This window comes from Daphnia magna, linkage group LG4 (genome assembly GCF_020631705.1).
Source record: "Daphnia magna isolate NIES linkage group LG4, ASM2063170v1.1, whole genome shotgun sequence".
NCBI classification, from domain to species: domain Eukaryota; kingdom Metazoa; phylum Arthropoda; class Branchiopoda; order Diplostraca; family Daphniidae; genus Daphnia; species Daphnia magna.
In genome coordinates this window covers 3,593,839-3,608,490 of record NC_059185.1, presented here as the reverse complement: position 1 = coordinate 3,608,490, position 14,652 = coordinate 3,593,839, and the positions used below count along the sequence as shown (strand labels likewise).

Sequence of the window (14,652 nt, the reverse complement as noted above, 5' to 3'; positions counted from 1 at the left end):
CATTTCTTCTTTCCCGGTATATATACGACGAGTAAGGGGGGGGGGGGGCAATCCGGTGGCAATTGGCTGAATCAGCACGTGTGCATTTGTTACGCATCCTGTCCTGATCCCCCACCTCCTGCGCTGATGGGATTTATGATACATAATAGTAACATCCTATACATCTAATAAATAGCCCCAGTTCTTCCTCCAGTAGCCCTCTACATACACAGTTGTGTGTCTGTCTCTATCTATATATAACCTATAATCATTTCGAACGATATTTAAAAAATAAAAAAAAAAAGGAAGAAGAAGAAAGAAGAAGATGGGAGATATAAGGACAGGGCGGGTGTGGGGGGGAGGGGGCAGCTGTTTTTCCAAAGGGAACGATATCGGCCGCTACGGGTAATTTGAAACCTGTTGTAGTACTCGAATTCTTTGATTCCCTTCTTCCATTTTTATTTTTTTTTGTTGTGTCTGTTTCTATTTTATTTTTATTTTTTCGATTCGTATTATCATCGACACCTTTGTGTCGGTTATCTCCGCCTTATTGTGTCCGTGCTGGCAGATACGAAAATGTTTCAAACAGGGACAACTCGTAAGGGGGTGGGCCATGGCGGGTCCCCTGATTGTCACGAATGAATGACAATGTGTAGCCCATTTACTTTCTTTTTTCTTTTTTTTGTGGGGGGTGCTTTGCACACGTATGTATATATGTATATACATATTCAAGGAAGTGTGGCTCCGGTGACACCCACCCCACTCCCATTTTTTTTTAATATTTTTTTACTATGACATAACCCCACCCTGTTATAGCACGCGCGTTTTTTGTTCTTCTTTTCTCGGTGTGTTACATGAACCGGTCGATGGCATGTGCGATGCCCGTAAAATATACACCCCCCACTCTTTCTGTACGTCTATCTGTCTATTTATGTATCTGATTCTATTCTTCGAAATCCGCTTTTCATCAATAATACGGATACATTCGATTTGTTATTATTTTCTTTTTTATTATTAAAACACGATTTTCATAACGGTAGGAAATGTTATGGAGGCATATTGGGCGTGGCAATTGATCATCGCCTATCAAATTATTCAACCCCCTCTTTCCATTTTTTCAAATCATTTCTATTTTTATTTTTTTTATCAAACTCTTTTGTCTTGTTTTTTCAAACGGTATTCGCAGATGCGCTTTGCATTTAAATTCAAACAAAACAAAACAAAAACAAAAAATGAATTGGAATGGTGTGTGTAGGTGTAGGTGGTGTAGGAAGCGAAATGTTTGATGGGGGGGGCATAGATACGAGCAGAGCACAGGAAAATAAAAAAGAGAAAAGGTGTGCGTGCAGCGTGTCGCTTGTTCTCGCCTCGTGTATTGTTTAGTGTGTGTGTCACCAATTGGCCCGGATGTGCTGCCTCTATGTATGCCAATGTGTTTGCAAGTAGACAGAGCGCGTACCACGTGATATACAGTCACACCTTTCTTTTCTTTTTTTTCGGTAAAAAGGGACCCTTATATTTCCGCTTTTGAAGAGCAGCTGTCAACCATTGCTCGCGCTTGTTTCTCTTTCCAAAATAAAAATCGATTCCTTTTTTCTGTGCTGGTTTCTCTACGACCATCCATCAAAAGACTTGACCGTTACTATAATTATATTTCAAAAAAAAAGCAAAAGAAAATGTGTGTCTGTTAGAAAATGGTTGATTTATTTGAATGGGGACTGCCGTACGCATCGTATTTGTGTTGGCTCGCAAAGCCAATCTCTGCACTAATTGAGAGTGACTAATTGTCTGTGAGTGCGCACGTCCTTGGCGCAAGCCAAAGGGACCGAAAGACATCATCTGAGACTCTTGTGATGAACGAAGGATTTGGGAAAGTGGGCGGGCGTCGGTGGGCCCGTAGCGATGATATATATATATATATGCACACTATACTGCGCTACTACTATACGAATATAAATAGGAGAAGGGAACAACAACAACAACAAAAAAGAAAACAAAACAAAAAAAAAATTGGGAGAGAAGCTGGAAAAAGAAAAGGGTCTTGATTGAAAAGTTCGGCCATTTCCCGACGTTTTGTGGTGTGAAGTTGAAGAAGCGACGCCTCTATTTATGTATCTCACATATATGTACATATTGATGGACGCGCGCGGGACTCTTGTCTGTCTGTCTTTATTCTGCGGATGCGTGTGTGTGTGTGTGTTAAGGCCCGCAAGCGCGCGGGCGGTTCGAGAGCTTCATCGTTCCCTCTATCCACACACACACAGGCGACGGAAGCCACGCCCATCGTGATCGGCCATTGGTTGCGTCAGCGCCATCCGCAGCGATGGCCGACTCTCAAAGTTTCTCTTCTATCTTTCTATTTTCCCTTTTATATATTTTTGTTTTTTTTTTCTTATTTTGCTTTTAATACTTTGCCATGGCTGTTGGGTTTTCTTTTTAATCTTTTCTTCTCTCCTTCGTTCCTTTTTTTTTTTTTTTCTCTTTCTTTCTTCCTTGCCCTCTAGTATCTCGCCTTTTTTTTTCTTTTTCTTTTGTATACCTGAGAGAGAGCGAAGGAGCCGCTAAAGAAAAGAAATAAAAGCACCTGGGACATAAATCAAGTCAGGCAACCCTGCAGGGGAGCAAAAGTCCTGCTACGGCCAGCGTATGTGCATATCCGCCAGCGCGCACCTTATTTCATTTTCTCGTCGTTCCTGTTTCTTTTTTTTTCTTCTTCTTCTTCTTCTTCTTCTTCTTCTTCTTCTTTCTGAAAATGCAAATAAAGTATTTTCTTTTCTAGAAAATAAATTTTGAAACCTGATTGATACCGACTTTGGAATGTGACGGTGTCTGCACTCGAAACGAGAAAGACGCGTACATTCAAATGAATTTTGTTTTATTTTTTTTTTTAAATAGGATGACGAAGAGCGTCGCTCTGCTTTAAATAACAAATAATACATTTCAACAAAAAAAAAATGATAATAATAAATAGTTTAAGCGTTTCGTCTTGAATGTTTGGTCAATGATCGAAGTCCTTTTGTTTTCCCTTTCTTTTACTTGGCGTTCGTTTTCTACTGGCACAAAACAAAGAGGAGCTGATTTTTTTTTATGTTCGTTCTCTTTTTTGAATTGCAACAGCCCCAAGAACTTGTGATCGATTTCTAAACAAACCTTTTTTTTTTCTTTTTCTATTTGACAGGCAAACAGTGGAACCAGTGGACGAGACGGGAAGAACGGACGCGGTGCTATTCAGGTAAGGAGAAAACACATCAATTGTTTATGTCCTATTTGTCTTGATTTGCTGTTGGTATCGCGCTGCGATTCAAACAGCTGATCCAAACCATCCAGTTGTCATTTCAATTCCCGGTGGTAGGACTCGTGTAAAATGTCCTATTCGGTCCTAGTGTCGACCGCTCTACTTTTTGTTTTCCTAATTTCTTCTTGATTTCAGAATTTTATTTGTTGTCCATCAGCCCGTCAGATTCGGGTTCGCTCGATGTCACGGCGCCGCCAAGACACACACACTCATCAGTTGTTGTTCTTGTCGTAATGCTCCTCCCCCTCCGTGCCCTCCCCTTTACACGCATACACACCTCTAATAAACCGTCGTTGACGTTGATCAAAAGAACAGACAGGGCCGAGAGGGATAGCAATAAAGTTAAAACATTTCTTTTATTTATTTCTTTTATTTTTTTAAAGACATAGACCCCCAGCTATCTTTGTAACTCTTTTGTTTTTTTTTCTCGAAAGCCTCCCACCCCCTGCTTTCCGATATTCTTCTCGAGTTCCTTCAATGACTCCGCTGGTGGGCCTTCTCTTCTATACGACATTATTCAACTGGGTAAAATTTAAAAAAAAAAAGAAAATGGAAGACAAACTTGGCGGAACCGCTAAGTTTATTTTTTTTCGGGAATTTTTTTTTTTTGTCTTTGCAAATGAGGGAGAAAAGACGAAACAACAAGAGGGGCGACGGCATTTTTTTTTTTTTTATAAGTTTTTTAAATGTTTTTGAATTCATTTCCGACCGAGCACTGTGACGCGTTTTCCTTCCCCGCTGAGGTGTCTCGTTATATAATTAAAAAGCATAACAAACAAAGCACTCTGTGCCTTTTTTTTTTTTGTTTTTGCCTTCGCTTTGCATCAACCGGTTTGTTCTGCGCGCAGCAATTGTTTTACTTGTTTTGTTTTTTTTTTAACCCGAAAGCAACAAAAGAAAAAAGACAGTACGCGATGTAAAAGAAATTAAAAAAAAAAGAAAGATGCTGGCTGACTTAGTGAAACGCTTCATTCCCAAGGAGAGAATATACAACAACAACAAAAAACAACCTCCGGCGACGTCTGGCATTCATCGGCCTTAATCAAATAGCTTTGAAAATGTATAGAAAAATCCAAAATCATTGGCTAATTTTTTTTTTTTTTTTAAATAAAAAAAAAAAAAGGGAGATGATTGTGCACGAGAATCAATAGGATCAGCTCTTTAAATAGAAATAATCGGCGTGATAAGACAAGCGGAAGTAAACGGCCGTCACGGGTCTCTACATCCCCCCCCCTAAAAAAAGAAAACATTTCTTTTTCATTCGTTTAAAAATGGGCCGTGTATTTTCGTTACGACGCGTTACTTATCCCGCCACGTAGAGAGAGAGAGAAACGATATTCGAGTTGACGCAGCAGTTTTTCAATATTCCGCGTTACTTCCTGCCTTTATCTTTGCCGAAATGTTGTTCTTGTGTGCTGATCTACTTGAACCAGATGTTTGTGAAATCATCAGTGCGGAATATTCGTGTTCCTCTCCCCTTTTCTCACACAGCAGCATAGCAAAAGATGGAGAGTAGCAGATAGTCGTCTACCAACCCAACCCCCTTCCCTCTGATGATGATGTGTATTTTTTTTTTTTAAATATTCATTTGAATAGAGAAGCGGGAATTCAAAATGAAAGGGGGGGTCGGTGCGAGAAAAAAAAACTGGGGGGGGGAGTCATAACAATAACGTTGGTGACGGTTATGTTTTATCTATAGAACGTAATGTATTGTATATTTAAATAGAGAGAGAGAGAACAAAAAAAAAATGGGGAATATTTTGAAACAACGCAAGGGGGTAACGGGGGGGATAGGACGTTGTGATTTGATGCGAAGACAGGACCCCGGTCCCCTTTCTCGGTCCTTTCGTTGCTCTTTTGTATGTCGGCAGGTTATGCAGTCCCGTCAAATAATAATTAAAAAAAAACACCTGGTTTTAGAAACAACTCACCCCCCCCCCCTTTTTTTTCCCCTGATAGAAAATGAATATTAAGAGCGGGAATTTTTAAAAAAAAGACGATTCACGGAGGGAATCCCTACAGGACCGGGGCAACAACAACACAAAAAAAGGGACGTTGCACGTTGCATTTCAAATAGCCATTATCTAAACATCATAAAGCACCCCTGCCTCTTTTCTCACACCCACACACGTAGTTTCAAAAAAAAAATCAAATCGTGAAGATTTTTTTTTTTTCTGACGTGTGCGTGCGCTCCGTTGTACTCGCAGCGGCCGGTAATGAAATGCGCGGGACTATGCGGCCCCCCCCCCCTTTACTTCAACACGTATCTTGCGCTGTGTGACTTGACTCTTTTTCTCTACATTAGTAAGAAGATGGGGGCGAAAGCAAAAGAAAGAAAAAAATTTAAAAAAAAAAAAAGGGGTTGAATAAAAAGACACAGGGATCCGTCGGCGTGTCGGTGCATCGCATCATCTTTTTCGAGAAAAGAAAAGAAAATATTGTAATGTACATCTATGATATTTCTTTCTTTTTTTTTTCTTTTCTCTCTCTCTCTCTTGTTGGTTTCGCTTTGTGCCATGGCGGCGGCGGCGGCCTATCACGACTCCTTTCAAAGGAATTATATAAATAACAAAACTCCTTGTGCGCCATCGGCACTTCTTGGTCGTCCCGAGCCAGCAGAAGCCAGGGGTGGGAGAGAGAGAGAGAAATATGAGAGATAACTGCGTGAGCCGAGTGCGCACATAAGCATGCGTGTTTCGTGTCACTGTATTGTGTCAAGAAAGCGAGCCAACCATCACGACCAAGAGGGCCCCTCAATTTCTTGATAGCCAAGCTATTTGGGTATTTTTTTGTGTTTTGAAATCATTTTTGATGCTTTGGGGGCTGTTTGAATGGTGAGAATGTGGGAAGAGGAAATACCAAATTGATTTGTTATATAAGAATGGCATTTATTTTGTGAGGAATTAAAAACAAAATAATTCTTGTCATTCTGCGTGTGTTTTATTCTTTCGTTATCGGACGTGAAACGTTTGGACAGTCCCCCCGTTGTCTGCCATTTCTGAATTCTTTTCATATTAAATAGTATATATACTATGTATTTACTATTTCAACCGATTTCTTTTACGAGGCCGGAAGAACAAGGTCGTATCACGTCAATGTGTTATTATTACAACAACAACAAAAAACGAGGGCTGGGGGGGTAAGAAAAATATGCGTGCGTGCACGGCATCATTTGTTTTTTTCTTCATCGGGACCAGGGAATGAAATATGAATTTTTTTTTTTTTTTTTACAATTTCATAATAACAGAAGACGGGAAAATAAGCTCTTTCCAATCTCTTTGAACGGACCCTGTTGCGGCTTGCTCGTCCAGCTCCTGCTGCTCCTCTTTTTCTTGTTGTGTGTGTGTGCTCTTTTCGTTTTGGCCTTTGTCGGTGATTCCGACGCCGCACATCGACGACGGTACCCTCTCTCTTCTCTATGTATGTAGATGTATATATGTTGTGTGTTGAGCTCCCATTTGAAATCGAGGGCCTCTCTCTCTCTCTCCCGTTTTCTTATTTTCGTTCGGTCCGATTCGGGATTTTTAAAAAGAAAGAAGAGGGAGACGATGGAACTGTGTTTGTAGGAGGGCCTTTCAAGAAAACGAAGGCTCAGCTGCTGAAAAGAATGAGAAAGAAGTCACGGTCGGTCAGGAATGCCGACTGATGATGCCTTCACGGCTTCCCTTCTTTCTTTTTTTTACGGGGCTTCTTCTTGCTTCTCGTCCGCTGCCCGCCCCCACGCCAAAGCAAAACGACCATCTTGTGGTGTGTGTGTGTGTGTAGCGTGTCCCCATTTTCAGTGGGTTCCCATTTCGGCAGTTCACACGGAAATGGCATTTGCCTTTTCACCCTCTCGTTTCAGACGAGTTGCTTCATCCTCTGCGGCTGTTCCGATTCATTTGGTTTATTTTTTATTTTATTTTTTTTTCCTTTCTCTATGAGCTCCGATTCTTAACTTGTTCTTTGGCCAGCTGACGCACCACGTACCTGGTTTGAATGGCCCGATGTGTTCAACTCTAACGAGCTCCATTGTACGACTCGTGTGTTTGTTAGTGGGCGCGTTTGATTTACAGCCATTCGGTTTCGATATCCTTTTGAAGAAGAAGAAGTGTAGAAAAAAATAAAACGAACCGCAACGAGACGATTGGCCGTTACGTCAAACAGTTAACTGGAGCTGTCTGTAAAAAAAAAAAAAAAAACAAGAGGCCAATGCAAATCAAAGCGAAGCATTTCTTACAAATGGGCAGGACGTGATTGACGGTGCAAAAATCTGTCAAGTGTTTGACGAGGTGAGCAAATGAGGATCCCTTTCCCGCAAAACTGGCAAACAAATCATCGCTCGAAAACATGGAATTCTTTTTTAACTGGATCGACGGCTGACGGCTTGATTTCGCCTCTTTCTTGTTTTGTTTTTATTTTTTTGCTCATATTTCCTCGTCCGTTTTTCTTTCCTTTTTATTTTTTATTTTTTCTCTCCGATAGTCTAATAATAATACAGCGGTGGTGGGGCGGCGGCGCTGTCTTGTGTCTATATCTTATGCAGCCTACATATTTGGCTGTCAGACGAGACACGGCCAGCAACTAGTGAAGCAACACACGCAGCGATAGACTTTAATCAACGGCTGTCATTTCTCCGTGCATATGAAAAAAGGGAAAGAGGAAAGGGGGAAATTAATCAAAAACAAAACGCGTTTGGAGATTTGACCGCCTTTCAATGGACAATAGTCTCATTAGAGATGGACGACAAAAAACAAAATGGAGACGAATGCTCGCAAATTTCGCGAGAGGAAAATAGAAGAAATCAAAAAAATGACGACTTTTTAAAGATGATGTCTTTGATAGAACGAGGATGAGGAGGATAGGTGGGGAGGAGGTAGACGGGACTAGATGAGTATACGAGTCGTAGGGGGGGAGGCAAAGAGTCGCACAAGACGCAGCGGGAGGCCTTTTGCGAGACCCCGGTACGTGAAAAAAAAGCGCCTCTTCTATCGCATCTATCCGTCTTTCCTTTTTGAACCTTTTACATTTGAGCGCCATCTTGTAAGATTCAAGTCTCTCTCTCTCTCTCCTTTTTTTTTTTCTTTCTTTTCTTTAGCCACAAAGAGCTGTGCGAGGTTCTCTCTTTTCTCTCGTTTAAATGAGCTACGCGGGGGAGCGGCGCCGTCTCTCCCGCTTCGCCGACGGTCCTCTTTTTTTTCTTTTCCCCGTCTCCTTTGGGCCTTTTTCTTTCTACTTTGTACTTTTTTTCTTGTTTTTTATAAACATATCTACGCGATTATAATTCCACGCATAATTTCTTCCGTGATTTTTTTCTTCTTTTCTTTCTTCTTCTTTCTTGGTGTCCGAAACAAACGGGTGGGGGATACACGTAGATTAAAGTGAAAGATTTTTTTTTTTGTTTTTTTTGCACTGACTGGATTGCGCAGACGGCAATATCCCGAAGAAGAAAAGAAAAAAGGGGGGAAAAATTATACACGCTGTTGTTTCGTGCTGATATTTGGAAATGAATAAAACAAGTCCCGCGAGAGTGATTCAAAAAAAAAAAAACAAGAAACGAAGGAAATAATGAGTTATGCAAAAATAATCAGGTATTATATGGAAGTCCCTTTTTAAAAAACAAAAAATAAAAAAAAATAAATTTGCCATTTATTTATTTACCTATAGATTTTTGTTTTTATTGGTTTCCAAACAGGCCGTAAGATCGGCAATATAAGAAACGTGTTCGTTCGTCGGGATTTCAGATTGCAACTCTCTTCCTCTTCTCCTTTTTAAAACCATCATCTTTTGTTTCTTCTCCTTTTATTTGCTGTTCTTTTTGATTTTTCTTTATTTTTTTACGCCCCTCTTCATTGGAACCCTTTTGAGCTCGTTGGGCTTCTCCCGTTTGAATGGTTATATTCACTAGACCTCTTTTTTTGTTTTCTTTCTCTCTCCTCTTCTCTTTTTTATTATTATAATACCCCACTATCTGTATACACGCGCGTAGTCTTAACGTAACAAACATCTCGAATGGTGATGGGGAGTGCCTCGCCGAAGGAGGTGTCTTACACCACGTGTGTGTCTGTGTGTGTGTGTCGAGAGAGGCAAGAAGAAAATGGTCTGAATTATTCCGCCATAAATGTCAAACACTTAAGTCGAAACAGCGCGCACTAACAGTAGTGCCTCCCAACCATACGATGATTGCACGTACATATACACACACCCCCTATACACACACACACGTCTATATATACTGTATATATAGAGTTGTGTGTGTGTGTACGACTAGACGTGCGCGTAAAAGATGGACGTTTTTTTACAACGTACCTGCGCTTTCTTTGTTAGCCTATAAACGCTGCCGAGATTGATATGATTATTTTAATAACAAACGCCGGCTGTTTTCATTGACTGCGTCTTACGTTGACTATTTTTTTGTTTTGTTTTTAATTAGGAGAAATACGACATGGTTTTTTTTCATTGAGCGATCGACGATTGTACTGCGTGCAAATCTCGCAGAGTTGAAATTAAAATGAGCATAAAGAGCTGCTTAATGGTAGTTGCATCTACCCGTTCGGGATGGAACGAGCGTTGCGTCGTTGTTGTAATCACCACGGCAGAGGGCTCTCAAAAGAGAGACAACGCTGAAAGCTCTTTTCTCTCTTTTGATTTAAATTTTTTTTCATTCTTTCGTACTCATTTGTTTTGCTTTTCTCTTCTGTAAAGGAACGACCAAAAAATGGCAGAGGCCGTACACATTTCTCAGCTGTGCCTTGCGATGCGTAACGTGCGCAACAGAAGAAGCGAAGCTAGGGCCACTTCCGACAGGACTCTCTTTTGCCATCCCACCCATGTAGAGCACTCTGTCAATTTTTCTTTCTTTTTTTTTTTTTCGAGTTCACACAGGACCCCTTTTTATTTTCAGGCCAGTCCCGGTTGACAAATGGTAGTCAATGTCAAAGCCGACGCCCCCATTTTTCATAACCCTCTCTCTTTCTTGTCAGTGCAACTCGCATCGTCGACGACATGCAAACAAACCCCCCTCTCCCCATGCCGCACTTTTGCGCCTTTACTCGACTGCGCCCTGTGCATTATATGCTCGTACGCAACCCTCAACATCCACTACCTCCCCTTCCACATGCCATTTCATTTCGGCCTTTCTACGACGATGTCGCTCACATGTTTCAACTGTTTTCATCCAATCTTCTAAATTACATTTGAAATTCTCATTTAGCTATTTATTATTTGTGCTTCCAAGTAATTGATTCGTAAGCTTGGTAAGAAGGTCTTGGTGGGCGCAAGTGGCAAAGAGGCCCAGGGTTTTTCACATATGCGAGATATTATTTGTTTTGTTTAGAAATCCTGACGGCCGATTGTTCCCTTCCGTTGATTTATGCCATTTGTCATTCGTCTTCACGCTTCGCTCAACACTTGGCAACTCTGTTTTTTTTTTTATTATTTGATTTGAATTCTTTCGTTGCTCTCTCTCTCCTTGTTTCCGACACTGATTAATGGATGGAAGGGGGAGAATTCGATGAAATGAAAATGCGTTTGAATGAAGTTGAATTAATTGGTTTGAATTTGATATTTGGACACGTGCAGGTGACGCCAGTAACGCCAGCATCGGCAGCGGTGACGGCACGGGCGAAGATGACGACGATTCCAATAGTAAGAAGAACCAAAAGAAACGTGGCATCTTCCCGAAAGTGGCCACCAACATCCTCAGGGCGTGGCTCTTCCAGCATTTAACAGTAAGACTGAAATTTATTTATTTTTTTTGTTTTTAACTATTCCACATTTTTCGAAAACGATAAGAAAAAATTATCTGTTTTGTTTTTTTGGGATGATGATGATGATGATAGATCTCAATCGTCTACATTTGATGACCATTGTAGACCTCCGTTTGAAAAGCCATTACGAGTTACATTGGGCTTTCGGCTAATCATCGTAATCACGTCGTAATGGTCCCTTTCGTTTGTCTGAGATTATTTCTCTCTCTTTCTCTCGATGTGGTCAGCCTATTTATTGTACTTCAACAAAAGCCCAAGAGTTTTTTTTTTGTTTCTTTTTAGTTGCAGGTTACGCGACACGTACACGTAAGACGCGAGACTTTTTCGGGGGGGATGCGGTGGGGTTTAAAAAAAAAAATAAATAATAATAAAATTTAAGTGGGTCTTATACTTTTTCGCCCCGGAGCCTCAAACAGAACCAAGTGATTTATGGAGAGAACGTGCCGGCGACTTGAATATCTGTTTTCGTGCGAGTCACACACACACACACATACACGTATACGATATTTAAAAAAAAAAAAGAGGGGCAGCACGCGAAAAAGAAACAAACCCCCAAAAAAAAAAAATGGACAAGAGGGAAAAGCGGGAGGTTTAAAAAAAATTAAAAAATTATGAAATATAAAAAAAAAAAAAATATTATTTTTTTTTTTACATTTAAAAGGGGGGGGATAAAGTAGAGGGTGTACAAAAGATGACAAGAAGTGGGTGGACCTGTCAAAAGTCCAACGGTGTAAAAAAAAGTGGGGGGGGTTACCTAGCGGGAAAATTATGAGGGGGGGACTTACAACTCGTGTTTAGAACGCGCTCTGTACTCTATACACACTTTAAAAAAAAAAAAAAAAAAACGACTTAACAACCCACTACACAAAAAAAAAAAAAAATAAGAAACAAGTCTGTTTTCGATAGACGTGTATTCGCGTGCACGGAATCTTGAGACACACACACAAAAACTGAAACATTAAGGCCAATAATCGGGTGTAGAGGAAAGCAAGACTTTAAAGCTATCTAATGAGTAGTCGGCATTTGCGAGAGACAAACACACAAGACAGTTGCCATTTGACAGGGCCCTATTTATATTGACATCCGCGGCAACAGTGTCTCTTTTTTAAATGTGTGTGTGTGTGTGTGTGTGTCTTGTATGTGCGCGTCCTTTCTCATTAGACTAATTGCTCCGGCTCGTTTAGATATGCTAGATTGAGCGAAGAGACAGTGTGTGCTGAGCGACACACACACACACAGATGAGAGAAGTTTTTCTTCTTTTTGTGTGTGTGTGTGTGTGTGTGTGTGTGTGTTGACGATGACGACACTAGAAATCCCCCCCTCTGTTAAGGAACAAGGCCGTCACCACTTTACGCACAGCGAAAACATAACACCCCGCCCACGTTGGACGACTTTGGCTCGTTTGTACAATATAAACGGCTATTCATTTGAATCTTGGCTCTCGATGATTGGGCCAATCCTTTTCATTTGCGACAACAATTTACGAAACGAGACATTTAATCGAATAAAGGATTGGGTTATTAATTGTATTATTTTAATTTTTCTTTTTTTTTTTGCCCCGTTTTTGTAGCATCCGTACCCGTCTGAAGACCAGAAGAAACAGCTGGCCCAAGACACGGGCCTGACCATTCTTCAAGTCAACAACTGGTGAGTGAAGCTACATCTATTTCTGTTTCTACTAGTTTTTTGGGGGTTTCTTGTGTGTGTCCACGTTCGATACACACACGCGCGCGCTCACGCAAAGTCTAAACAGAAAACGGGAGTGTCTAGCTTTTTAAAATCAAAAATATTAATAAATAAAAAAGGCCCAGAGCTGCCACCGCTTTTATCCAACAACAACAACAACAACAAAATGCTTTTGTGCACGGAGGACCTCGACTTGAATTTCGTGCGTGCGCTTATACCGCTAGCAGCCGATAAGAGCTGTGTCTGCCGCAAAGGGCGACACACGGGAGAGCAACAACAACAACAACAACAAAATGTAAAGGAAAAAAAAATAGAAAATAAATTGATGATGATGATGATAATATAAGAACACGATCGATGGCGATTGGTCGTTGGATGGCGGCCGCGATTGCGTCCTTTTCTTTCTGTTGATTGTCAATGCGCACGTCATTGGCCGTGACGCATCACTCATGCGCACTCTGGCATTTAAACATTTTCATTTATTTATTTTGTTTTTTTGTTTTGTTTTTTTTTCTCTTGCGTTTGATTTGATTTGGACGTCCGTAATCTGTCGGTCTGTTGGCTCGAGGGGATTGCCTGTCTTGGTCGGGACTTTTACGACGACGGTTATTATTGCCTTGTCCTGTATTTAAAAAATAAAATAAAATAAAAAAGAAGAAGAAAACAACACGGTCGAAAGAGAACAACAACAACACAAAAAAAAGATGAAAAATGCATACAAGGATGCGATAGGCGATAGCAAATGTATAAATCAAGAAACAACCTGTCGGCACCAATCACGAGTGCCGTGCTCCTCTACTCGCTGACCGTGCGACAGTTGCGATAGCTTTGCCACAATTTCTTGAAGGTGGTTTATAAAGATTTATAACATTTCACTCTCTTTTTCTTTTTTTCTTAAAAATTTACATTTTTCTTTTTTTTTTTGAAATGTTTTTGGGTGTACGTAAATTGGTAAATCCTTTACGCATTCCGTACTGCCTAAAACCTCATTTGAATATTTGAATATTTTCGACACTCTTTAAGCGATTCGATTCATTTTCGGCTAACGTTGGCATTCAGGTGGGTCTCTCTCTCCTTCATTTTACTTTAAACTTTTTACATTATACATTTTTTTTTTTTTTTGCCTCATTTTCATTCGTTCCTCTTCGGAACTTTGGGGGTTTTTTTCTTTTTATTTGGTGAGGTCTCCATCGTTGCGTCCCGCCGAGTTCTCGATGCACAAAACGTCAGAGGAGAGGCCAACAGAAGTAGTAGTAGGAGTAGTGGTAGTAGCAATATAACAACAACAACAACAACAGGCAAAACTAAAAGAAAAGAGGCTATCCACGGCACGCAGGGGCTGGGTGGGCCGCGAACTTGGAAAAAGAAATCCTTAAAAAAAAATAAAATAAAATGCATAACTAATAGAAGAAGAAGAAGAAGAACACACTAAGAGGAGGGGGGAAAGAAAAAGAAAACGACCTCCTCCGGTGAAATCGCCTCCTGCTGTCAGCTGTTTGCTCGTTTCTTTTATATTCTTATTACTATTATTATTATGATTGAATAAAAGAAACGGTCGTACGCGCGCGCTGGTGGCTGTATAACTCAATCGGGCCGGCCTTATTTCTTCTTCTTCTGCCATCCACCTTGTTTGGCATCAAACTTTATTTGATTTGATTTTATTATTTTTTCATCTCTTTCTTTCAAAAGAAAAAAAAAAACAACTTTTTTATGTCGCCAGTCAATAGAATCAAATGTGGCCATCGAAAAACCAGTCCCGAAAGAGAGTCGCTCCCAACAAGGATCCTTATGGCTCCTCGAATATACAATCATAATCGTATAACATGTACTTCAACCTCTTTTTTCCCCATTTTTATTTTTTATTTTATTTTATTTTTTTTTTGTGAAGATTTACGATGCAGTTCTTTGCTACTTTCACGCTAACCGAACGCCATCTCGTGTCC

General features: G+C 40.4%; 1 protein-coding gene across 1 annotated transcript in view; it reads left to right on the top strand.

Annotated features, from left to right (window-relative positions):
- The window catches only part of LOC116921953 (homeobox protein homothorax), a 72,646-nt gene that overhangs the window by 39,818 nt on the left and 18,176 nt on the right, over positions 1–14,652 (top strand). The window contains exons 8-10 of the mRNA XM_045173176.1: positions 3,158–3,211; positions 10,835–10,983; positions 12,594–12,670. Of these exons, the coding sequence (XP_045029111.1) occupies positions 3,158–3,211; positions 10,835–10,983; positions 12,594–12,670 (280 nt within the window). The remainder of the gene's footprint in view (positions 1–3,157; positions 3,212–10,834; positions 10,984–12,593; positions 12,671–14,652) is intronic.